The sequence below is a fragment of the Macaca nemestrina genome, chromosome 1 (genome assembly GCF_043159975.1).
Source record: "Macaca nemestrina isolate mMacNem1 chromosome 1, mMacNem.hap1, whole genome shotgun sequence".
Taxonomy (NCBI): domain Eukaryota; kingdom Metazoa; phylum Chordata; class Mammalia; order Primates; family Cercopithecidae; genus Macaca; species Macaca nemestrina.
Genome location: NC_092125.1, coordinates 176,604,694 through 176,632,049, shown reverse-complemented (window position 1 = coordinate 176,632,049; position 27,356 = coordinate 176,604,694). Strand labels below are relative to the sequence as shown.

General features: G+C 43.1%; 1 protein-coding gene across 19 annotated transcripts in view; it reads right to left on the bottom strand.

The window, feature by feature from the left end:
* Positions 1 to 27,356, bottom strand: part of LOC105495139 (DAB adaptor protein 1) — a 1,257,833-nt gene that overhangs the window by 20,220 nt on the left and 1,210,257 nt on the right. For 11 of the 19 annotated variants that reach the window (XM_071092459.1, XM_071092472.1, XM_011764369.3 and 8 more), the window contains 5 exons: positions 18,892 to 18,942; positions 18,755 to 18,802; positions 11,368 to 11,430; positions 8,926 to 9,034; positions 276 to 824 (listed from right to left, as the gene is read on the bottom strand). In XM_071092459.1, the coding sequence (XP_070948560.1) occupies positions 276 to 824; positions 8,926 to 9,034; positions 11,368 to 11,430; positions 18,755 to 18,802; positions 18,892 to 18,942 (820 nt within the window). The remainder of the gene's footprint in view (positions 1 to 275; positions 825 to 8,925; positions 9,035 to 11,367; positions 11,431 to 18,754; positions 18,803 to 18,891; positions 18,943 to 27,356) is intronic. The other 8 variants (XM_071092493.1, XM_011764380.3, XM_024797065.2 and 5 more) reach the window with 3 other exon arrangements.

Here is a 27,356-nt window from a genome sequence, read left to right as displayed (position 1 = left end):
CAAACAGGTCTAACAAAATTTGTCATTAAGCATTATTATAAGTCTAAAAATAAACATGGAACATATGAAGAAGGTTTGTATGTTATCAGTGGTACCTAAATTTGTAGCTCTTAGTAGTAATAGTAGTAGTAATAGTAGCAATAGTAGTAATAGTAATATAAACAAAGAAGCCTGATTAATGCAAGCGAGATGAGTTATCTGACCCCTGAAACCCTACCTCCAGACATAAGTTATGGCTCTCATTGGGTTTTATGTCTTAAGTGAGGGGCACTCACGTGAGTTGGTCGATGGTGTGGTAGAAGTCACAGGGGTCAAATTCAACTGGGAGATGTCAAAGTCATCACAGTCGTCTGTATCCTGTGCCACCCCGACTTTGTTGAAGTAACTGGAGAAGGCCTCTGAGGTACAGGTGAGGGAGGGCTGGTCGGGTTTGCGGGAGGGCACGGGTGGAGGCTGGGCCATCTGGAAATCCTTAAACGTTTCTTTCCCCATTTTCTGCCTGGGCTTGTCGGTCTGTGGACTTGACCTGGTGGAGTCACTCGTGCCTGGGACGGTGGCAAGGGGGGTGAGGGGACCTTGGAACATGGCAGCTGGCAAAGGCATAACAGTTTGTGTGGGCATGAAGGCGGCTGGCGGAAACTGCCCGGCCACAGTTGGCCAGGGCTGCTGAGTGGCAGGGAAGAGACCCGGCTGGCCCCATGCGATGGGCTGAGCCCCCGGCATCACCTGAGCGACTGGTGGCTGGGCACCCATGACCATCTGCTGTTGGACGAGGGGCTGCTGGCCCCAGAAGGACGGGAGGACAGCGCCCATTGCAACGTAACCTGGGAGAATGAAAAAGAAGAGTCAGGTGTCCTGGGAAAGAAGGATGCATGGACTCAGGTAATTGACAGAAATATATCAAGCACCAACTAAGTGCCAGACTGTGTGCCAGGGACTGGGGATGCCAAGATGAACAAGACAAAAGTCCTTGCTGTCTTGGAGCCTATATCCTAGAGAAGTGGTCAGGGAAAGCCTCTCTGAGGAGATGATCTGTAAGCAAAAACTAGAATGCTAATAATCACATTTCTGTAGTTGTTAGAAGTTTCTAAAGTCTCATAGCCTCAGAAGCTGTGTGTCTCAGGGACAGGGCAGAAGGACGGAAGGCAGGCCGTCCTGGGTTTTCTCCTTGCCTCCTCTTCCTGCTGCACTTAGGACCCTCTCAATTGCGTAAGCTCTTTAAGAGTCTGACTCTTTGTTGTAAAACCAGGTTATAATACCGTCCTTCGCAGGCCTGAGGCAGTGTGCAAAGTGAGTAATAATCTGAATGTTGGAGTTTTAGAGACCTAGGTTAAAATTCAAACAGCCACCTCTTAACTGTGTAATTTGGGGAGTAGTTCTTAAATCTCTCTAAGGCTCTATGACCTTATTTGTAAAATGGGTATAAACACCTTCTACCTTGCTAGGTTGATTTGAAGATTAATTGAGAGTACATATTTAAAATGTGGAGTATTGTACCGGACACAGGATCAACATTCAGTAAATGTTAGTTACTAGTATGGTTTGGATTAGATAGAGGCTAGAGAGTTACTTATTACATTGCTTGATATACAAAAGACATGTAATAAATGGCAGCTAGAGGTATTATGCATGATTTCTGTATTATTATTATTCCAATTTTAGAGAATTAAAAAAATAGGGCCAGATGTGGTGGCTTATGCTTGTAATCCTAACACTTTGGGAGGTCCAGGTGGGAGGATTGCTTGAGGCTCAGAGTTTGAGATCAGACTTAGTAACACAGCAAGGCCTCATCTCTACCAAAAATTTTTAAAAAGTAGTGAGGAATGGTGGCACATGCTCAGAGTCCCATTGTCTCAGCACTCAGGAGGCTGAGGCGGGAGGATCACTTGAGCCCAAAAGTTTGAAGCAGCACTGAGCTGTGATTATACCACTGCACTCCAGCTTGGGTAACAGAGTGAGACACTTGTCTCAAAAAAAAAAAAAAAAAAAAAAAAAAAAAGAAGGTTATTGTCCACTCAGGGGCACCTCATACATCAGTATAAGTTACACACTGCAAAACCCCATAGCCTGTACTCATGTGTATTACCATGATAATTGTTCACTGTATTATTCTTTTTAGGTAAGACATATACATTTTAACAGGAGCACAAGTGACACTTGTTACAATAATAATAGTAACATAGCAGTAACAGCAACAAGCTCCACTTATTAAATGCCTACAACATGCCAGATACACTAGTATGTGTTTTGCGTCTTCACGAAATTCCGGCAGGGTAGGTATTATTATCTCTATTTTAGGGATAAAGAAATTGGTGCTCAAGGAAAAGCAACTTGCTCAGGGTCATACAGGTTGCATGAGGTAGGAGCAGGATCAAACTGAGGTTGTCTGTTCCCCCAAAGCCAGGGTTCCTTCCTTTGTGCCACACACTGCCTCACCCAGATGGCCAAGACCAATTTCCGATCTTTGCAGTTAACAGACCTTGCCTACTATTTGATTGTATTTGGATACTGCAGGCCTGCAGGAAATTCACATGTGCTTCCAGGGGTCCCCACCCTTCTCAGGGGGCACAATGGCCACCTCTATGTGCAGTTCAGCCTGAGAGACAAGTTCCCAGGCTGGGCAGAGCAGAGAATAGAGAAGCCAGCTTTGCCTGGGCCTCTCAAAACAAGCCTTTCCATGGCTGTCAGTAGGAAGATACCGATGCAGTGTAATGAGACCAGGAAAAAAAGAGGAATGGAGGCAGAGTATCCTAGCAACTTCCAAAGGGACAATGGGTGGGCGTTATGGCATTGATGACATCATGAGTCATCTCACTGACTCTTGTGAGCCCAGAGAGATGGAACGCAGGGTGTCTCACTCCATACTCCAGTCACAGATATACCTGCCTTCAACTGACTGATACAGGCTAGAGCCAACATTCAAGGCCTGGTGATTTTCCTTGCAAGGTGCCCGTTTCCTCTCATGCCATGCTTCCCTAACAGGAGGCTCCAGAAAGGCACCAATAGGACACCTGTGCTTCTTGCTGATTAATCTCGCAGTGTTAAATACTTCTGCGGAATGAGACAAGGATGTCAACAAAAAAAATGGAGAATATCTTATAAGACTACTTTGTCCAACTGCACTGAAGCAAGAGGGATGAAGAGGCCCTGGAGCTGAAACTTCAAACGTGAAGCTTGCTTAGCTTGCCTCACCCATGGCATGATAATGTAGTGACTTAAATCTACCAACAGATGAAGAATCCTGCAACTCTGTCTTGTTTTCCGATTTACTTTGATATGGCCCAGTGGTTCTCAGTGGGAGTACTACTGCCCCCTAGGGGTGGCTAGAAAATTGGTGGGACGTGTTTTGGTTGTCACAAGTGGAGGGGGTTACACTACTGGCATTTAGGAGACCCAAGCATTGACAGTAGACATCTCATTATGTGTGAGACCAATGCGTACGACAAAGCATTATTCCACATCCTGTTTATGATCATTTGCACCCAGAATCGACTTTGAATTACACGGGAATTCAAAGTTATCTTTGCACTTGATTTTAATGCATTTAATTTTCCAGGAATTCAACAACTGTGCACGGGAGGGAAGACTGTATTTTTGGTTTGGAACACTGTCAAAAGGTGTTGACTATTTTGGAAAATGGCAGTCCCTGACATCCCTGACAGAAACGCTTCTCATGGTGGTATAGCCACATGACACTTCTGTATCAGTCTGGACTTACAGCTGTGGCTTTCGATAGTGATTCTACTTATAGGTGTATACATCTGACTGTTATGCCTTCTAGTGTGCTCATGCCTGAGTATTTCCTTATTTAAATACATACATTTTTCTTACAAATTCTCTTTCCTTTCTGCCTTATATTAGAGAATTATATTCATTTTGAAAAATTATGTAGCTAGACTACCTTATCTATGAAATTCATTTCAAGGTATGAAAGGAGGTATTGTAAATATTTGTAGTAAGAAGGGGGTGCTGGGTCTGCAGGTGGAGAAGTACCCACGGATTCAATCACCCAAGACCTGCTGCCCATTTTGGTGAATGAGGGGATGTTTTCACTCTCTTGACATCAAGCCTATTTTTGGCTTTGCTTTTATTCCACCCTCCTCGTTGCCAGGAATGATTGTTTTAAAATGCATATATGGTACTTCACTGTCTTTAGTATAAGGCTCACATGTCTTAGCTTGGCTATGCGTCCTTGGAGGTCAGCCCCTTCCACCTCTTCATCACTATCTTCAATTCATATCCTCACTGCACCTTGCCCTTCAGCAGTTGCAAACAAAACCCAACGTGCTGTCTCTTGTCTCTGCTGGCCCATCTGCCTGGAAAGCCATCCCGCTGCTTCTGTGCATGTCTAACCCTGATTTGCTCTTGGAGACTCGGCTCACTATCACCTCTGCTGGATGGCTTCTTGCTCCTGTCAGCTCCACTGGTCCTTCTCTGGGCTTGCACAGTCCTCTGTGCTCACCTGTATCATGACATTTGTCACACTGCATTGTAATTGCCTGGTTATTCTATCTTCCCTGATGAGACTAGAAACCACCTGTTGGCAGGAACTCTTTATTCTCTCTCTCTCTCCACTCTGCCTAGCATGGTTTGGGACGGGAGAAAGGCCCTACATAAAGATGAACAAGTCCTAGTCAATACGCTCACTGCATTTTTCCCGGTGTCTAATTAAACCCACAATGCATAAATGCTGTGATCTCTGATGATTCTACTGTTGGTGGCAGGTTTTTTTCCCCTCCCATCTTTTGTTTTTTTTTTCCACAAGGAGCTAACAGATGGGCTGTGCACACTTTTCTGGAGAGAGCTATTAGCATGTCTCTCTGGCTTCATGCCATCTGCTCCAGACCAAAGTACAATATTCAAAAGAAAAAAAGGTAGCACAGGGTAATTGGGTATCATGCTTAGGAGCTTGCAGGTCCCACTCACTTTTCCTAGGGGGTCCCTGCAGCCCGGCTCTCCTTGGCCGGTGAGTTAAGGCTGTCTGGCCACATGATCTTGTGCATGAGCGAAAGGACACACCAGCAGCAGGACAGTGGTGGCACTGGACACAGGGAGCCACGTGGGGGTTGCCACTGCAGCCACTTAACAGCTTGTTAACTGTTTACTATTAATGTCCAGTAGTGGAGGCAGGAGGTGCCAAGGAGCATCTGTTTATGCCATGAAGTTCAGAGCAATCATAAATCTTGCTGTGGAGTGAAAGGGAACACCTGCCTTGCTGCCTTACAGTTAGGTTTTTAAAAAGTGTTGAAAATTGTGATTTATAGCCAGATGCTGACACCTGGGGATACCCCCATTATGTGAAAAAAGAAAAAAAAAGGCAGACTGAAATATAAGAAAAGCACTAAAAATGAAGGAACTCCTCCAACATCTATGCAGAACTTGTATGGTATCTCTTATCCACAGTATCTCACTTGATGGATTCATTCATTCAAAACTACCTCTACTAGGTGCCAATCACTGCTTTAGTATGTGGAGACAAAACAAAGAACAAAACAGTCATCAAAAAAACCCAAAAACATTCTCACCCTGTGGAGCTGACATTTTTGTGAAGTTGATCCTTTCCACAAGCCTCTGGGGTGAGTGTGATTGCTATCTCTTTAATTTGTAGAGGAGAAATTGCAACTCCATGAGGGGAAGATTTGATGCAGCTACACACTGTATGAATAGCAGATCCAAGGCTCCCGAAGAACCATGTAGCAAACATCTGTTGAGTGCTTACTGATGGAAGCACTGCCAGGAACTGCTGTACATATTTTACAACCTGCATTTACTCATGCAATCCTTAGAAAAACTCTATGAGGTAGAATTATGATCATCCACATTAAAATGGGATAAGTTTCCTGAGGTTCAGAAGGTATTTATCTGAGTATGATGCAGTTGGCTAGCAGCAGAGCCTGTATTCATACATAGTACATTCTCCAGGCCACCCATTCTCCTGCTGTCTGCTATGAGCAGTCAAGAGGTTGAAGACCTAAACTTTATTACAGGCACTAATTTCCAGGAAAAGGAAAAAATATAGGTGGAACAGGACATATATTCATCCACTGTAGAAATCAGAATAATCATAATGATACAGTATATTCTACACTAAATATCGATGATGTGCCAGCAGTTTTCAGTGTGTAGTGATACAGCTTCTGCAGCTGCAGTTAATGTAGTGATTCATTTAATTCTCATGATATTGTTGCAAAGTAAGTATTATTTTACACTCAATTATAAAGATGAAGAAACTCTGACTCTGGTAGGTGAAGTAATTTGCCCAGGAGTCTAAAGCTTAGAAATAAATGGCTGAATCAGGATTCAAACCTGGCCCATCAGATTCAAAAGCCCCCAGGAGCCAGTCTATCCATTGTATCACATACTCCAGTTCACTTCTCTATCTCCTTATCACTGGCTGGACAACTAGTGACAAGGAGATTGGGATTCAACAGCTGCAGAAATGTTTATGTCCAGTTAAGGGAGAAATCGGGCACATAGTTTAATACCAACTGAAGCCAGTTTTGTTTTATTAACTAGAGTCAGAAAGCAAAAACATGCAAATTGAAATTAATTTTAGACTCGTGTTCTAAAAGTTGAAATCTTGGAGGTAGTCTATCAAAATTTTAACAGCTAAAGAAAGGAAATCTGGATATGTGGAAGTGGCTTGTCCACAGCTTCCAATGTGGCTGGTTAAGCAGCAAGACTAAAACCCAGGTCTTCCAAGTCCGTAATCTGGTACAGGTTTGGGAGAGGGCCCAGAGCAGTGCTGTGACTGGCACGGTGATATGGTTTGGCTGTGTCCCCACCCAAATCTCACCTTGAATTGTAATAATCCCCATGCGTCTCCCCTAGGTGGAGATAAATGAATCATGGGGGTGGTTTTCCCCACACTGTTCTCATGGTAGTGAATAAGTCTCATGAGATCTGATGGTTTTATAAAGGGGAGTTCCCCTGAACACAATCCCTCTTGTCTCCCACCATGTAAGACATTCCTTTGCTCCTCCCTTGGCTTCCACCATGATTGTGAGGCCTCCCCAGCCATGTGGAATGGTGAGTCCATTAAAACTCTTTCCTTTGTAAACTACCCAGTGTCAGGTATGTCTTTATCAGCAGCGTGAGAATGGACTAATACACCCAGGCAGGTCCACAGGGTGGTTTTAATCAAATGTTAGGGCTGGAAGAGATATAAAATTACATCTAGGCCCATCTTCTCATTTATAGAGAAGGGAATGGAGACTTGGGGGACCAAGTCATTCCTCTGCCTGGAGTACCCTGAACTCTGATGTCTACTTGAGACTTTTCTGCCCCTGCTAGTCCTGTCACACTTCACCTAGGCAAAAAGCCCCTTGTGACCACAGGGGCTCCACTTTTACCTGCCCTCTGCCTGCACTCAAAAGCCCCTATGCTCTGGTCTGCATTTTCTTTTGTCCCTATCACTTCTCATTTTTAAATATATTATTGAAAAGTATTTATTTTTTTGTTATTTCCTATCTTCCCAGTAAAAGGTAGACTCTCTGTCTGTTGTGTTGACTCGCACATCCCAAGCACCTACATGGGACCTGGCACATAGAGGGCACCTGGTGAGGATTTTTGAAATGAACATGCCTGCAAATTTGGGCCATCATTTTTCCCAGCACAGTCTTTACAGACAAAACAATGAGGACAAAGCATGGGCACTCTGAACACAAAACTCAAGCATAGAAGGGTGGTGGAAAACTCTTACCCTTATTTAAAATGGCATGTGCTATTATACTAGTCCCATGGATACTTTAATATCTATTTTAGGTAAGGAAAACTAGTCTTCATTACTATCCCTTTTTCAAGATTAGACTGGGAAACTTCACAATTGAATACATTTCTAGGCAACCTGCAGTCTAAACTGTAAGTTAGATCCAAGGGTCACCAACCTCTATTGCTTCTAAAAGTTCATAATGATCCCTTAGCTCATGAGTAATAACCATAACTATTTTAGAACAGAGTATGCATTTTTAATTTACTTTGAATAAAAGCAGTTTATATTTGGTGGCAAGAATTTGCTTCTAACAGTATGTAATTAAAAGTAATTATGGAAAAAAATGCAAGAAGATTGGTATTCTAAAATATTCAAACAACTCTATTTGCCATTTATAAGAATAAAGGCAAGAAAGATAAAGCCACAGATTTCAAATACGTAGTTAAAGAAAACCACAAAACCCTTTAAGGCTCCCATGTATGTGAAAAACAGAATTAAACTACCTTTGGCTATTTGCAAATACAGTGGCCTGGCCACATGGAATGCCTCATGCCATGGAAATAAGGTAAGATTGCTGGGCTCCATCCATTTGTAACTCACCTGCAATACTGCTACTATATCTATATATATTTTTTAACTTGTTGTAAAAGTAGTAAATACATTTAAAGACTATTTGAAAAACAGAACACATACTTTCTAACTCACCAGGTGTCTCATTATTCTCACAACTCACAGCAGTTTGCTCTCATCCCATAGGGTGCTCCCCACTTTGTCTGGGGACCTTCCCCTTCCTTGAGTCAGCACCAAGTAAGGCAGATCCCTTCTATCCATCAGGTCTCAAGAAGTCTCTAGAAAGCTGACTTCATGTCCTCCCCTGCTTATTGCTGTCTCTCCTGGCTGAGGTGGAAGAGTGGAAATGGACCTGGTCTAATTGCACAGCTGTGCATATGCCATGCTCCGAAAAGCTGCACACCTGAGTAACACAGAATCTTGAACTCTCTGGGTGAAAGACATCAGTGAATTCCAGGCCAGTAACATCCCAGAGCTCTGGACCCCAACATCACCTCCCTCTCTAAACAGCTTCTCAGTGTCACCTGAAGAGTCACAGGAGAGAATAGCAGTGTTTTGTCATCATTTGGCGGGTGGCTCTGTAAACTCTTTCTCTCTCGATGGGTGAAGGCCAAAGGAAGGGAAGCTGGTGGAAGAGGGCTTACCTGAGGGTACAGCAGCAGTGCTGAAAGGTACAGAACCAAACACATCTGCACTCGCTGGAAGGGTCTGAGATGAAGATGGGATAAAGGCATCACCTGGAGTTGCAGGAGTCTGCCAGACAGAGAGAGGCAGAGGACACATGAGACCTGGCTTCGCAGTCACCAAGGCTGGGAGGTAGCAGATGCAGGAATTAAGGGGCAGGGGAAGGGATCCACAGTTCAAGCCACTTATGTGGTGTGCAGCCCATGTGCTGGTTACATACACTTTATCTACAAAATGGGAAATGATACCTCCAGAGCTACTGTGAGGATTAAGTGAGATTATGTGTTTAAATTATTTTACATCACTTAAATTTTTAGCACCACGCATAGGCATATAGTAGGTGCTTGGCAAATAACGGCCAGTATCCTAATGATTTAGTTTGAGCCCCTACTCTCTGGGGGGTGTTTTCAGGTATCAAATTTTCCATAATATTTGGCATTCACCCTTTAGAGATGGCCAGTTCTAATTGAAATACACCCACTCAAGACCTACTGTGTGCCCAGCTCAGGGGTTGCAACTTAATATACGGCCAATGAGCAGTTGTTGACTAAATCAACAAACAGAATTTAGCAAGTGGAGCACCGACCCTTGTATCCTGGTGCACCCCCCCAACTCCAGATTTTCTCTCAATCTTCATTTGCAAAAAGAAGTAAATATTTTCAAGAAGACAACAAGAAACAATGCTTGCACCACTGAAAATTCTACAGGGCCTAGTCCGTGCTGGAATTCAAAAAAGGTCTGCTGCATGGACTGGTGGGCAAGATGGGGGATACAGAAATGAAAACATCAGTACTCATAATTTTGTATATGTCCACACCCATTTATAGCAGGCTTTTGCCTACAGAGTATAAATCTGTTTGATGCTGTAATATCCTTTTTTTTTTTCCCCTTGGAATAGGCTGGGGCAAGCAATTAATCCTGAAATCATGGCAATTAGACAAGGCCATTTTTAGACTAGCAGCTTGTGGGACGAATGGCATTGTTCTGAGGATTATTAAATACCCATTTGGACTGCGCCTGGGTTCAGGGCCAGAAACACAGCCATGAGCTGCTGTGTTAAGCACTTTTAAAAACAGTCAGTGCCGTTCTTTTGTTCCCCCTTTGTGACCTTGGGTGAGTCACATGTCCTTTCTGGGACTCAGTTTGCTCATCTGTAAAATGACGGGGATAAGGTTAGAAGATCTCTTCAGCCCTTTCTAGCTGCATAGCCCTGCAGTTCTGCAACTCCAAGTTCCCAGAAAGAAGCTTTTAGCCCAGGATAAAGGGGAGAATGAGAATTGCTAGAGCCATCCAGCTTCTTTGGGGACAGAGGCTGCGGTCCCCGCCCTCAAGGCTGCCTTGGACATCAGGTGTTGGCAGCAGGGCAGCTGTGCCTAGATTCCCAGGCGGCAGCAGTGGGCAGCAGTGTCTTGTGCCATCTGTCCTCGGTGGTGAGGTTACAGCCTTTTCTCTGTGAGGCGCATCTTGCCAATGAACCATAGCACCATCCCTCGGTTTGCACAACTGCGCAGTGCCCAGAGGAGCTGTCCCCTCCCGGCAGCTTCAGCTGGTGCAGCTGCGGCTGACTGCTCTCTGCCCTCCTCAGGGAATGGGCAGGGGAGGGGCTGGAGGGGCCATCTTGGCTCTTTTCTTTGCAGTGGCTGCAGAGTTGCTTTTGAATGCATCCAGCACTGGGATTCTATTTTGCTTTGGTTTTAATTCTGTTTTCTTCTTTTCATTTTCAAATTAGGGCTCCCTGCAATCGCTGTCCTTTTGTAAGCATTGACTGAGGTACCCTGGCTGAAGCTGTGGCTGGGAGTCTAGAGCTTCCTGAGAAGCTCAGTGAGGCTCAAGTGCCCAGGTCATGGTCTGCAAAGCTGAAGGGCAGGCTGGAAGGGAGGGAAAAAACAAAAAGAAGGGAGAGAGGAAAGAAAGAGGGAAAGGAGAGAAGGATGGGCAGAGTAGGGTGTGGGGAGAAGGTCCTTCCTTTACTGGGCTGGCCACCTATGCTGTACTGGGCTTGGGGCAGGTGCTGACAAATGCCTCATCATATGTGTTGTCCCGAGTTTCCTGCCTACATTCCCAACCACACCATGTGCTCCTTGTAGTCAGAAACCACATCTCCTTCGGGCCTGTCTTCTCAGACCCCAGCAGAACAGCAAGTGCCCAGGCAAGTCCTGCCATTGCTGAATGCATGGTCTTGTTTATTTCGCAAAACAGAGGCATATATCATAGTTCCCCTTTTTAAATAGCCAAGGAAATTAAGGATCAGAATGACTAGTGAGTTTGTCCAAGCCACACAGCTTGAAAGAGTCAACGCTGAAATCCACCAGAGGCCTCTTTCACTCAAAGCCCATATTCCGGCCACTGAGGGGATGTGGAAAGGAAAGGGGTGCAGGGTTCAGAGAGCAATGCATACTTACGGGGGGAGAGGTTATATCAGGGGGTGTGGACATGTCCCCAAAAAGTTCTAATTGGGTCACAGCCTGTAAAGACAAAAAGGTAATCATGTAACTACAAAGAAAGGTGGTGGTGCTGGGTCCTGCTTTACACACAGTACGATACGGGGATACACATTTCTGTTTTTCATCATTTCTAGATAAACCATAATCCTGGTGGGTCATTACCATACCTCAGGATCCCAAAGGCAACACTTGAATGCAGCCAGAATCAATTCTTGCTTCCTTGCATCTGCCTATTTATCCAGCCTTGGTCAAGACTGCCCATTAATCACTTCCCATAAGCAGTAATAACATCACTTCACACTTATTTACCATCATATGCCAGCAATGTCTCTCTTTCTAGGAGATAAAGGCAGGGAGGCAATCCCATCACTGGTTTTTATCTCATGAGTGTATCCACACATATAAGATGCCTTCCACGTGTAAGTACAGACATGACTTCATGGTCACGTCAGTAAGGGCTCCCAATAGCATTCACCCTGAGAGGTAGGAATCGTCATCCCCATTTTTACAAATAGATAAACTAAGTCTCAGGGATGTGATATCAAGGTGATCTGGGCCAGGATTTAAATTTGCTGAATACAGAGAATGCAGTCAAACAGCACTCTCTGAAAGAGTCCATCTTTAGGATAAAAAATGTGGTTGGAGGAAAAGAAAACATTTCATTTAATACCAGGAAAGGCATCAAAAACAATCCAGTGTATACATCATTAATCACTCCTAGGAACTCCATCACTGCAGACACTGCATCATCTATCTCCTCATCCATCACACGGGAGTATCTGAGCAAGGCCAGCCACAACAACTAAAGAAACCTTTTAAGATACACTTAGAACTAATCTGCACACACTGCCAAATTCACAGACTGTAGGGAGTCTATGGCCTGACTTAATTATGACAAGTATGTAATCACATGCTTTGTACAAACCTGTCCACTAAGGAAAAACCACTTTTCCCTCATCTTCAGATCTTAAGTGATAGCTTCAAATTGGGGGAACCTAAACATACCACTTAGTAGAAGGGATGTGAAGAGTCCAACTGCCCTGCCACACAGGACTCCTGTACTCAAACTGCTCTAACCAGGTCATGGCTGGATCTCTAGGGTTCATCCAAGGAAGGGAATGTTCTTTCCTACTGGCAAGTGAGTGAGCTTTGGGCTCTGGAAAATGTCCTACACTCCATGCCTGGGGGTGTGGAGTACTGATAAGATAAACCACATGAGAAAGGGGCCCCAGGTCAGGCAGGGCCCCAGATGGGGAAGAACAAGGAATAATTGTTCTGAGGGATGGTTAATCACAAACAACCCAAGGGCACAACCTCATTTTCAGGTAGTCCCTCCAGCGTAACCCTATAAAACTTCCCTCCAGCCCCTGCCTCTTTGCAGACAGCCCCTTCTCTGCTGTGCTGCCCATTGCAATCTTGCAATGTATTTTCATACTTTCTCTAATAAATCTACCTTTCTTTACCTACAAATGTCTTCATAAATTCCTTTACTGCCTGGACCACTGGCCCCAGATAGTAGCTACCTCCAACAGGAGGCATATTTGGATTCTACCACTTTCAATATCTGCAGCTCCTCAGAGCTACAGTTCCTTCATCTGGGCAATGGAGATGATAATATCGCCTTTGCAGATGTATTGACAACATTAATAGGAGGACTTTCTTTGATGTTTGGTTAAGCTTGGTTGAAAGAGCACAAAAGTCTCTTTTTGCTGAAAGGAGAGAAACTTGGCCTTGTTAACTTACTTGCAGCTCTTCCTTCCCTTTCAGCTTTCAGATTGAATAACAGCGCCTGGCACACAATAGGGCCCTATAAGGACTGATTTTGTTTCCAACTGCACAATAATTTTTGATAAATCTTCAACAACTGCTAGATGTTGAACACTGTGCTATGTGCTGGGAACATAAAAATGAGAAACGCCAACTCTCAGCCTGCAGGGAGTTTACAGACTGGAGGGGAGGACATCCAATCTGTAGATGCAGATAATCTCAGGTAATGCAGCAGAAATAGCAACAGGGGTCTCTATGGTGTGCTGTGGGATTACCTAGAAGGAAACTGATCTGGTTTGGCTGTGGCCCCACCCAAATCTCAACTTGAATTGTATCTCCCAGAATTCCCACGTGTTGTGGGAGGGACCCAAGGGGAGGTAATTGAATCATGGGGGCTGGTCTTTCCCATTCTGTTCTCACGATAGTGAGATACAGATAGTGAGATCTGATGGGTTTATCAGGGGTTTCCAATTTTGCTTCTTCTTCATTTTCCCTTGCTGCTGCCATGTAAGATGTGCCTTTTGCCTTCCGCCATGATTCTGAGGCCTCCCCAGCCATGTGGAGCTGTGAGTCCAATTAAACCTGTTTTTCTTCCCAGTCTCAGGTATGTCTTTATCAGCAGCATGAAAATGGACTAATACAGTAAAATTGTTACCAGTAGAGTGAGGTGTTGCTGAAAAGATACCCAGAAATGTGGAAGTGAGTTTGGAACTGGGTAACAGGCAGAGGCTGGAACAATATGAAGGGCTCAGAAGAAGACAGAAAATGTGAGAAAGTTTGGAACTTCCTAGAGACTTGTCGAATGCCTTTGCCCAAAATGCTGATAGCGATATGGACAAGAAAATTCAGGCCGAGGTGGTCTCAGATAGAGATGAGGAACTTGTTGGGAACTGGAGCAAGATGACTCTTGTTATGTTTTAGCAAAGAGACTGGTGGCATGTTGCCCCTGTCCTAGAGACTTGTGGAACTTTGAACTTGAGAGAGATAATTTAGGGTATCTGGTGGAAGAAATTTCCAAGCAGCAAAGCATTCAATAGGTAACTTGAGTGCTGTTAAAGGCATTCAGCTTTCTAAGGGAAGCAGAGCATAAAAGTTTGAAAAATTTGCAGCCTATGTGATAGAAGAAAAACCCATTTTCTGGGGAGAAATTCAAGCCAGCTGCAGAAATTTGCATAAGTAGCAAGGAACCTAATGTTAATTCCAACAATCATGGGGAAAATGTCTCCAGGCCATGTCAGAGACCTTCATGGCAGCCCCTCCCAACACAGGCCTGCAGGCCCAGGAGGAAAAAGTGGTTTTGTGGGCTGGGCCCAGGGTCCCTGTGCTATGTACAGTCTAGGGACTTGGTGCCCTGTGTCCCAGCCACTCTAGCTATGGCTGAAAGGGACCAATGTACAGCTCAGGCTGTGGCATCTGATGGTAGAAGCCCCAAGTCTTGGCAGCTTCCACATGGTGTTGAGTCTACAGGTGCACAGAAGTCAAGAATTGAAGTTTGGAAACTTCCACCTAGATCTCAGATGATGTATGGAAATGCCTGGATGCCCAGACAGAAGATTGCTGCAAGGGCAGGGCCCTCAGGAAAACCCCTGCTAGGGCAGTGTGGCAGGGAAATGTGCCGTCAGAGCCTCCACACGGAGTCCTACTGGGACTCTGCTTAGTGGAGCTGTGAGAAGAGGGCCACTGTCCTCCAGACCCAAGAATGGTAAATCCACTGATAGCTTATACCATGAGCCCAGAAAAGCCTCAGACACTCAACACCTGCCCATGAAAAAGCAGCTGAGAGGGAGGCTGTACCTTGCAAAGCCACAGGGGCGGGGCTGCTGAAGACCATAGGAACCCACCTCTTGCATCAGTGTGACCTGGATGTGAGACCTGGAGTCAAACAAGATCATTTTGGAGCTTTAAAATTTGACTGCCTTGCTGGATTTCAGACTTGCATGGGCCCTGTAAACCCTTTGTTTTGACCAATGTCTCCCATTTGGAATGGCTGTAATTACTCAATACCTGTACCTCCATTGTATCTAGGAAGTAACTAGCTTGCTTTTGATTTTACAGGTTCATAGGCAGAAGGGACTTGTCTTGTCTCAGATGAGACTTTGGACTGTGGACTTTTGGGTTAATGCTGAAATGAGTTAAGACTTTGGGGGACTGTTGGGAAGACATGATTGGTTTTGAAATGTGAGGACATGAGATTTGGAGGGGCCAGGGGTGGAATGATATGGTTTGACTGTGTCCTTACCCAAATCTCAACTTGAATTGTATCTTCCAGAATTCCCACATGCTGTGGGAGGGACCCGGGGGAGTTAATTGAATCATGGGGGCTGGTCTTTCCCATGCTATTCTCATGATAGTGAATAAGTCTCATAAGATCTGATGGGTTTATCAGTGGTTTCTGTTTTGCATCTTCCTCATTTTCTCTTGCTGCCACCATGTAAGAAGTGCCCTTTACCTTCCGCCTCTCCCCAGACATGTGGAACTGGGAGTCCAATTAAACCTCTTTTTCTTCCCGGTCTTGGGCACGCCTTTATCAGCAGCATGGAAACAGAGTAATATAGAGACCCAACCAGCTTTTGGCAAAGTTTGAGACAGTTTTCTAAAGGAAATAGCCTAGATCTGAATCCTGAAGGAGAGGAGCCATGTGACCAAAAAGAGGAGACCATCCAGACAGAGGAAACTGCTTAAAAATGGCCAGAGGCCAGGAACAGAGTAGGTAGGTGGTAATGGAAGCAGTTCAGTGTTACCAACATGAAGGTGGGAGACAGGAGGCCAGTGTGGTGGTCAGGGGCAAGGTTGTGGTGGGAATTTCATACATTTCACAGCCTTTTCCATCAATTCTTGCCTATCTTGTTTCTCTTTCATACAGTAACAGCCCAGCAGCTGATGGGAATGAGGTGGACAGCACACAGGTCCTTTCTCAAATCTTGCTGGACTTGAAATGCTCTTCTTTGGTAATCCTTCTCTAGCATGTTAGCAATATTTTATATTATTTGGTAAACTCTGCTAGTCTTTTAGACCCTCTTCCAATTTCATAAAAGGAATAACTTTATTTAATCAATTCAAATGAAGCTTCTGGGCTTCTTTGAGACTGCAATTCTATGCTTTTAAAATGGCCCACAACTATTTTCAGTGTTCGGAAAATATTTAAATGAAGTTATTAATTAAGTCACACAATTTACATTTCAAATGTGTTGAACTCACGGCATACTTTTACTAACATCATAAATAGAATTTATTGGCTAATTTTCTCCTTAAGCACAACTTTTAAAATAACCTTCATTCTTGAGATATAGACTTTCCTTTTGCCAGATGATTTTCACTCAAGGATTAAACGAGAAAAACATGCAGAGGCATAAAACATAGATTGTTATTTCATTCCATTGGTTTGCTGTTTAAATAGAACCTTGAGTTAATTAAATTTTATAGAAAAAGGGGATTCTTGGGCCATAAAATTAAAAATAATCCTAATAACCATATGTGATCGAGAATCTGAAATAGTATCTATTTTCACAGGCCTCCTCCCCATGTTAACCCCAGTCCTTTTATTTGTAAGCTAATAAACCATGTTCCATCTGATAATACTGCTCTAATGAATCATTTTAAAAGCCTCAAGAGAATAAAACTAACAATTCACATTTATAAAACACTTTATAGTTTGCAATATGCTTTCAAATACATTATCATCATGTTTGACACTCACTGAGCCCCGAAAAGTCACCAGCATAGGTGCCATTGTCACTATGTTTCACAGATGAGCTAGCTGAGGCTGAGGTTAAGTGACTCACCTCTGATCAGTCAGCTAAAAGCAGCTGGGATGGACTTGACCCACACACCCACCAGCATCTTGTTCATCGATCCATCACTTTACCAAACCTTAGTTAGCCTTGCTAAATAGTGGAAGTCCAGCTCTACAACATTCTCTAACCAGAAATCTGGGTTGCTATAAGGTCTGCCAGGATGCACATCCATTTGAGGTCATTTGGAATGTCAGCTTGAGATGTCTACTCGCCAGAGAGTAAGGCTCTTCCATTACTAGCATTTCAAATGTCTCCTGGTAAAGAGAGATGTAGCCGGAGATGGCAGTTTTTCCCCTTTTTTAGCCCCCTGGGCATTTTCCAGGGGTAAGAAGAGTGATATTGTAAGGTGTACAGGACAGTGAAGGAAAAGTAGCTTCGATGTTTGGGGAGGTAGTTCCCCAGTATCTCCATCAGGCCTGTTCTCTCCCCAGTCATTCTTTGATATGAACAAGTGATGGTTTTTCAGTAATATCTAGTTTAAGATTAGTACGCTGCTCCTTCCAACTAGATCACTGCAACAAGATCCCTAGGCCTTTCCGAGAGAGAAATCCTAAAGGCACAATTGATGGAGGCTGAGATGTTATGGCTGACCCCGAAAACACCTTCTCACAGACCCATTCCCTGTGTTTTGGCATCAGGAGTTCTGTGACCCTTCAGTGGGCAGACATGGGATTCCTACCATGCATCAGCTACCAAGAGCAAGGGCTACAGAGATAGGTAAGGCACATTCCTGTTCCTATTGTCATAAGCTGGCTGTATTATGGAAAGACAGACCCAGAGACACAATCAAGGAGGAGAGAAGCACAGAGAGTTATGAAAGAAGAGGCCATCTCAGGGTCTTACATGTGCTCTTCCTCCTACCTAGAACACTCATTCCTTCTCCCACACATTCTTCAGGACGTGAATTAGAAGGCTTTCTGTTTTGTTTCCTATGAAGTGGCGTCCTAACTCAATTTCTACCCTATCCCATTGCCCATGATACTCCCAGATCAGTGGTTCTCAACCTTGGATGCATACTAAGATCACCTGGGGAAAAATTACTGATGCCTGGTTCCCACACCAAAAGATTCAGAATTGGTTTGAGGTAAAACCTAGTCACTGGAGCTTGGAAAGCTCTCCTAATGATTCTAATTTGCTGCCAAGGTTGAAGATTTTTGTCCTGGAGGTTTCCCAATACTGTATTCAGGAGTGGCAATATTCATTGGCCTGTGTATCAATCAATTTGAACAGATGTTGACTACAACCAATATATTTATACCAGGTTATACTGACTGAATAGCAACCTCACCTGTTTTTTAGTACCAGTGGTGTACTTGGCACATCCTGTTCATGTATCTGAATTCCTACTATATCATGTTATACTACATATACTACACTACGCTAGGCGAGGCTCTACTGTCATAGCTTATCCCATGCAATGTTGCACTATGTTACACTGTGAGCTTCTTTAGGAAAGCCACTTTTCTGCATCTCTAGCATCTATTAGGATGCCTGGGACATGTTAGAGGTTTGAAAAGTATTGCTGGATGAAAAGAAGGGGTGCTATCTCCTCTCCAACACACACTCTAGTTTACACACATACACACATACACCTGTACATACACTCTCACTATTTGACCTCATGGCAGGGCCCACCAATAGTCATCCTGGGGACATCTGAATAGGTACCTACTAGAGCAGAGCAGGGCAGCAAGTCTGCCATTCATGCCAGCTGGATGAAGAGAATATGGAATGCATGAGTATGAGCAGAACAACCTCATTTAACAAAAACCTCAAGGCCTTACCTTTGTTGCCTCAAAAATCTCATCAAAGTCCGTGGGCAGGTTTCTGTTCTGTAACCACAAGGCACGACTGATGAGCATGAAATGAATGTGGAGATCATGACATGAAACAGTTAACTTGAGAGGGCTCTAATTCTTACCGGGGTGGCTGCAGCAAACCGTTCTTCAAAATCCTCAAACGAATAGCCGTTCTGAAAGTGGAAGGGATGATGAATGAGGATGAAGTGAATGACACACAAATGACATGGATTTATGAGTTTAATGATGACAGTATCTATGATTCACACTTCCATGGTCTCAGCAGGTGGGGAGCTGTTTCCAATGTCTGTGAAAATCCTGGAATATGTTTCTAGCATAAGCAGATGATAAAACATGGGTCTGATTAGGAAACACAGCAATGGCAAATTTGTAAGTTTAAATTCCATCTTCCTGCAATTACAGACATTGCCCTGCAGTTACAGACATCAGCAGTGGCTATGGATAAGAGCATGCTGTTTACATTTGAGATTTTTCTTTTAAAAGAACAAAATGTCACCTTGTGCTTTAGACAAACTTTACTCTTTGGAGCAGTCTGTGAACAGCTGGTTTTCATGTGTTTTTATACATGTTGTCTTCTCTGCATGAAATGCACTTCCCTTCGGCCGGGCGCGGTGGCTCACGCCTATAATCCCAGCACTTTGGGAGGCCAAGGCAGGTGGATCATGAGGGCAGGAGATCGAGACCAGCCTGGCCAACATAGTGAAACCCCGTCTCTACTAAAACTACAAAAAGTTAGCTGGGTGTGGTGGCGGGCGCCTGTAATCCCAGCTACTTGGGAAGATGAGGCAGGAGAATCACTTGAATCCAGGAGGTGGAGACTGCAGTAAGCCAAGATCGTGCCACTGCACTCCAGCCTGGGAGACAGAGCGGACTCCATCTCAAAAAAAAAAAAAAAAAAAAAAAAAAAAAAGAAATGCTCTTCTCATCTCTGAAAGCTCAGTGCTCCCCAAATTCTCCAAACCCAGCTCAAAAGCCACCTCCTCCATGAAGAGTTTCTCTATCCTTTGAACTGAAATCCTCCTGAGTGTCCTCAGTACATTATCTGTGCCTATCATACTGTAAGCTTCCTCAAGCAGCTGGGAGAGGGTCTCCCCCTGCAGCTGGTAGAGGGTCTGGCACATAGCAGTCCTCAAAAATACAGAAATGAATGCATGTTCTAGAAGTAGCTGGCAGTGAGCAACATTTAATTGCTTTGTTAACTTTGTATTATATTGTTTATATTACACATTATAGGTATGTATAATATATCATATACATGTATATCTTAATGGCCATATTCTGGTCTATACGAATAAGTTAATTATTCTTTGGATGATTTCCAAATAGTAAAACATTAATATAAATCTGCTAATATGGACATTAAAATGGAGTTATTACGCATGAATAGTTTTGAGGAGAGCTTTTGGCAATGGAAGAGTGAGAAAACTATCACCCATAGCCTCATAATACTGTGCTTTGTCAGAATTTGCTTTCACCCTGTCTATAGGACATGTGACTCTTGCTTCCTTCAGCCCCAGTTACAGTCTGCAGAGCAGAGCAGAGTGGAAGAATCAACGTGCCCGGGCCCACTAAGGCAGGGCCTTCAGGTCAACCACCAACCACCTGTTTCCACCAGCCCATGGTTCAACATGACTTAACTATGGCTACAATGAGAGGAAAAGCCACCACATCAAATAACCACAGACATTATTATTATTATTATTATTTGGCCACAGGTGGGGAGAGGTGGTGAGACAATATTAGTCTAAGTGATCCTGTAATCTATCGTGTGGCCTAAAAGGTTAAGGTTATGTCGCTACATCCTTTATAAATGCACACACTCCTAGCAATTTATGGCAGAGCCCCTACCAACTAGCTCTGGGTCATAACTTTTAATAAAAACATTTTTTAGTGTCCAAAATCTCATTACATCTGTCCAATATAAAAAAGCAAATGGCTTCAGAGCATGATGGATGAATTAAATAAATTTGAAAAACAGCCTGTGGTAGAGGCTCATAAAAACCCCCACCATGTCCCATATAATGAAAATGTGGGAGGATAACCAGTGTCAGCATGAGCATGTTGTCACCTTCCTGGGAAAGGAGAGGTAGCCTTTGGTGAGGTGTGGAGCTGAGGTGTGATGAGGCGATTTCTTTGAATTCAGTTGAAGCTTGGTCCGAGCAGATGAACAAATGCATTTTTTGGAATCACACAGATATGTACTGGGTCCTGGCCACGTCAGGCCATGGATGCGCTGGCCATGTAAGCCTTGACAAGTTGATTAGCCTCAGTTTTCTCATCTTTAAAGTGGAGTGGGTAATGACAACATCATGGCAAGTTTATTGAGCAGTTTAATTGAGACATGTGTGCAAAGTCTTGTTTGGTGTTTAGCACACAGTAGATGCCCAAGGACTAGTAGCTATTATTATCTTCTCCTATTATTGGCTCATTTCAGTAATGCACATGAAAAATTTATTTTTATTTTTATTATTTTTTTAGACAGGTCTTACTCTGTCGCAGGCTGGAGTACAGTGGTGCAATGTTGGCTCACTGCAACCTTTGCCTCCCAGGCTTAAGTGATTCTCCTGCCTCGGCCTCCCGAGTAGCTGGAATTATAGGTGCGGGTACCACCACGCCTGGCTGATTTTTGCATTTTTAGTAGAGATGAGGTTTTGCCAGTTTGGCCAGGCTGGTCTCGAACTCCTGACCTCAGCCTTCCTCAGCCACCAAGCCTGGCCCCAAAGCACATATTGTTTAATGTTAGGAGACTATTATTATATAATATTTGGAAATAGAGGGAAAAGAAACGAAGAAAATCTTTCCGATGGCCTCTCTTTAGAAACCACCTCCAACCAAGAGCCCAGCACTTCCTAGACCTCCCGTCCTTACTCCTGAACCCTTCAATCCATTCTTGACTCCATCTTCTCTCTTTTGCCCTGCTCTTGGCTACAGTCTTGCCTGATCATCTTCATCCCATCCCTATCTTTTTTTACCTTGTGGCTACCTTACTGTTCTAACTCTGGCTCAGTCATTTCTCAGAGCTGCTTTCTTACAGTTACCTGTTTGGGGTAACCTTTGGAGACACCCAGTGCGCTTCCTCCAGCCAGTGGGGAGATCCTTCCAGCTAATAAATACACTTTTTCCCAGGTGATTCTTATGGACAGAAACTAATCTACTCCCTAGTCTCTCCAAATTGCTAAATCTTGTTTTACCCACAATTACCACTTGAGTTTTAATTCATGTATATTAAAGTCTTTTTTGTTTTGTTTCTTACAGATTTTTCTTTCATACTATCATAGCATGTACACAGTTTTGTATTCTTTTAAAAACTCAACGTGACATCAAATTTACTTGCAACTTAAGCTTCCAGTGAGGAAATATAAAAGAAGGCATTTTCTCATGTTGTTTCAATATGGTTCGGGCTCGAATCTTTATTAAAACATTGAAATAAAGTTCCCACAGGGAGTTATCTTCCTATAATCTCTTTTTGAAACAGTGGGGACACTATGATTCCATTACTGAGTAAGGCAACGAGGAAGACCAGATTCATGTTACTCTTACAGGAAAAATGACAGTGAATAAGGGACTTGGGATAAAAAAAATCTCACAAAGGAAGAAAATCTTTTTTATGGCTTCCAAATCAGAAACTTCTCACTCCTGTCTGCACAATGTAATCCTTTGGGGCAGCTGCTGATGCCAGAGCTACTGATGCCAGAGCCACATCATCAGAGATTTGGATTGTACTGGTCTAGGGTGGGGCCCTGGCATCAGCGGGTTTTAAAAGCTCCCCAGGTGATGCTAATGTGCAGCCGGATTTGCAAATCACTACGCTGGGGAATACACTCTCAGTATGAATAATTAGCAGGTTCCTAGGAAAACTGAAGCCGCCTTGATTGATTATGCAATTGATTAATTAATTTCTTCAATGAACATTCACTGGGTGCTTTCCACATGTCATGTCCTGGCTGGGCACTGGCGATACCTGGATGAATAACACATGGTCCTTGTTTTCATAGGTCAGAGCAGAGCTATGCTGTATCATCTTTGTAGCTTGGGGTGGACAGTTGTGGGACAAGGACCACACAAGGCTTCTAGATCTAAACTCAGAGCTCAGACCAAGACTGAAAAAAAAAAAAATCAATTTTCCGTTTAGAAGGCTCAAGAGAAATGGATTAACTTAAATGATTTGTAACTGCACTAAGGTGGGTACTATTAAGGACAACTACTGATTCCAGGCATCCGAATGCATGTTACCTTTCCCTAATGAATGATTTAACAAGGAAGACACATGCTAATGAAGACTAATTCCTTCTGGGGTATCTAAGAGTTTATGCTCTTTATCACCTTTACCCAAGAGTAAACAGCCACTTTCCCATTTCCTGGCAGAGAGAGATGGGAAAGCTCTGTTTGGCAATTGAAGAACAAGGGCAAGTGGCTTGAGATGGGGAATAGAAACTCTAATGTTAATAAATGATCTCTAGACCAGCGCTGTCCAGTAGAACTTTTTGGGATGATGGAAAGTTCTCTATCTGTGCTGTCCAATACAGCAGTCAGTGGATACATGCGCACTTCAAATATGGCTAGCATGCCTGATGAACTAAATTTTAAATTTTATTACATTTTAATTATTTTTGATTTAATAGCCTCATGTGGCTAGTGGCTATAGTATTGGACAGCATGACTCTAGATAAAATATATTAAAAAATAAACTTCCAGTTAACTGGGTGCTTCCCAAATACTAGACATAGTCCTTGCTTATATATTTTCTATTCTTTTAAAGAATATCCTATATTTGCATTGACTGGAAGATTTCTATGGGAGAATTGATTTCTTTGCTGTGTCTAGACAGTACCATGAAATCAAATTCAGTTTGCAAAAACAGCAGACTTCTTCTAGCTATAAGAGGTTTTTTTTTTCTTTCATTGCTGGCGCTAAGTGAAAGTCAGATATTTGTGAGGTTTTTCAGAAGAAAGTGAAGATTCATGTTTCAAATGGAAATCCATAAAGTTTCATTAGAACAGAAACAAAATGGAATCCCATTTAATGCCTAAATGTGCCAGGCCTACTGAGATTTTGGGGATCGGTGGTCTTGCTGGACTCAATGCCTTGATCTAATAGAGAAATTGGTGCTGCTTTGAGGTTTTGTCTTTATAATGATTGAGAACTTGCCTCTAATTACTCCAATTTGGGCCTCACTTTAGCAGCTAATAGTTCTCCTTCTTCAGCTTCCAATTCAGGAGAGGATCCCAAAGGTTGTCCAGAAGGTTGGAGGATAAAGGGAAGTGCTTCAATCTTACAATAAAAGTTACATCTTCCCTTGAAGTGCTCACATGTGTAATATATCCTCAAATCCTTGAACAACAAAATATTTACATCCAGCTTCTTAAAAATTAAGCTGGTTCTTGAAATGTTCTTTCTTAATATACAAGGGGAAGGTCAGCATGGGGAATGTTGGTGCAGGGATTTTGCTGGCACCTTATTGGGACATTGCAAGAAAGGCAGAACCCAGTGGACAAAGTTCAGGATGCTAAGCTGACCTGAATGGGCTAATGCAAATGACAGGGCGTAGCTGTGGCTAAAGCCTCTGCCTCTGGATTCCTGGCCTTCTCAACTTTCATCTAATGTCAAGAAAACTAATTTGCTTGCAAGTGAAAACACTGAGTACTTTTAAAGTGAGAAATGTGATGGTTTCAGGAGAGGCAAAGTGTGGGAATAAAAAGAGAGATGTGGGCAACAGTAGTTTTCAGTTCAAACTGCTGCTCCATCACTGGCATTTGCTTGAATAAAGTTTATCATTTGAGCCTCAGTTTCCCCCTCTGCAAAAAACCAGGATAATAATGCTTACAATGTGGGCTTGCAGAGAGGAAGCAGTGAGAAGACTCATGTATATGAAAATAGCACAGCAACTGGCAGAGTAAAATCTCAACAGGTATCATTTCCCTTTTGAAAATTACAGAAAGGGAAGGAAGGGAGGGCAGGAGGAAGAATAGTCATGAAATTATTTGCTTGGTTGGTGAGCGTAGGCAGGTGCCAGGTCATGGCAAAAATTTGGGCGATATTGGTCTAGGGAAGGGATGAAGTCACCTGGAGAAAAGGCTGAAGATGCACTGCGGTCTTCACAGAGCAGATGCTCAGTCAAAGCAGCTCCTGCTTTTGGACCTTCCCCCAGTTTTTAAACCGGCACAGCTGGACTGTTCTAGGAGTCTGCCTCATCATTCCACCCACCCCACCCTTTCTCCTTCCCACACTTCTTCCTATCCGTCCCTTATACCTATTTTAGAACTCAGATAGTAACTCCATGTTTTGATGCTCAGATTTTGTAAAAGCCATTCAATATTTTCCTGAAAATATACATGAGGTTGGGGTTGGTGGCACGATCTGCAGGCAGAAGATGATTATGCAATAAGCTACTAATAGCTAAATTAAGTCTGACCTCAGTAACAGTGATAAAGGAAAGGAGATATCAATTGTGATGTCTGACAAATGATAATGCTAGTGTTAAGGGGAAATGGTGGTAGTTCCAGAGATGACTGTCATAAGGCTGTGATCATTGGTCATCCATTCACTTACTTCTATTTATTAAATATATATGATTTACTAAGCATCTGTAAACAAAGTTTTCTACCACATGAAAGAGATAGAAAACAAGAAATTATACAGTTGGTGTTATCAGTGAGATAATTCACATAAAACCTTTAGTATTTAGGGTCCAGCTCAGAGTAATGACAAGATTCATGCTAGTGGTTACTAGTATTATCGTCCTTATTATTAAACACATCGCACCCAACCCCACATCGTGGGGTTGGGGAAGCTGGGGTCAGCATACATTTTGAGCTGGTGGCAGCAGCAGCAGTGGGAATTTGATGGTGGAAGCGCTGCTGCCATGGGATAGAGGGCAGTCATCATAAAGACAGAGATGATGACATAGCGTTCTCTGTGCTGTATCATCATCATGACAGCCAAGATGGGGCCAGGGATGGAAATTAGGAAGAAACACTGAAAACACCATTACAGCCACAGAGCTCTCTACAAACACTGGGAATGACTGTATAATTTACACACTCGTAGAAGCTTCCTGGTTCTAATCCATGACTTCATCTCAAAGATCTGACATTTGACAAGGAGGATTTTAGGATTCAATGTCCTCTTCCCTTGCCTTAGCTCATTTGTGAGGGGAAGGATCAGGCTGCAAATGGCTTTGCTACTTTAATGGTTTTGATAGAACAAACAGGTATAAATATACACAGAAAACCAGAAACCAAAGGGGAAACATTTCTAAAAGCTTGCAATTATTTGTTTTTAATGGTCTCGTCCTATCTCCTTTCTTCTTTTAAAATCCTATTATTCTAGTTCCACATTAGCAAAAACTCAAGGATTTTTCAAAAACTCCTAACAAGATTTGGCACCAGTTCAGTACTTTGAAAAGGGAGTGAATTAGAATCACAGTAATGTGAAATTGGCTCCCATCAGCAGGATGACAGGATTCAACACACTTTTGGGGAGGAGGGCAGGGGAACTTCTCAGAGTCAGTCATCTTTCTTTGCTGCTGTGCCTCTCTTGGAGGGGTTACCACTGCGGTCCAGATGGCATCCAAATGGTAACAAGAAATATTGGAGGGAGCTGAAATCAAGCAAGAGTAGTAGAGGCTCAGGCTGAATGCAGAGCAAATCAGAGGAAATCACAAATGGAGAGATGTCACAGCAAAGGAAAAAATAGCCAGGAGGGCTTTGCCTGCTGCTCTGACAGCCGTTCCATGCAAAATGTTTTTCCTTTTCTTCTCCAGAGGAATGCGGATTTTACATACTTAGGAATTCATTTCCTCATTCACTTCTTCATTCTTGGATTTGATTATCAAGGCATTAATTTAATTAAGGAATAAACATTTCCTGAATGCCCATTATGAACTAGGCACTATGCCTACCCTGTGAGCACTTAGATGCTGTCCATTCTCTGAGTTGTAACAGCAAAGTTAGTGAAACTGGAGAATACTAATTCAATTCAGAGTATGAGAAGTGCCACAACAAGGGTACCAGGCTGAGCATTTTTATAGAGCATGTACATGTTCACTGTGGCTGTGCTGTTCCCGGGACTGAAACCAACTCCATATGAATAGCCAAAGCAAGAATTCTGTTTTTATGTGAATGGAATTGGACTCGATTACTGTCCTTGAATTTTTCTTTGTTGTAACATTAGGGAAATATCCATATCATAAGACTGAGTTGACGATTACCCAGGATAAGATATAAGGTAACAGTTGAGCATGTGCCTGACAAATAGCAAGACTTCCATTAGTGTCTGATTATTTGGATCCTCTATTAAGTCAACAATTCAATAAAGTATCCTTTAGGAATATGATAATTTTGTAGCACCTACTTGATGGGATTTTGAGCTGTTTTAAAAATTTCAGAATTGCAGAATAAAATTAGAAGAGACTACAGAAACCTCTAAATCTCTAACCCAACTCATCTCTGTATTTATTTCAAATCAAGAAACAGACACCTTCAACTTTCTCAAAAACATGGTAATAATAGTGGCAGATGTGGGATGACACAGCAAGTTCCCAACTCCTGGTCTAGTTCCTTTTCAC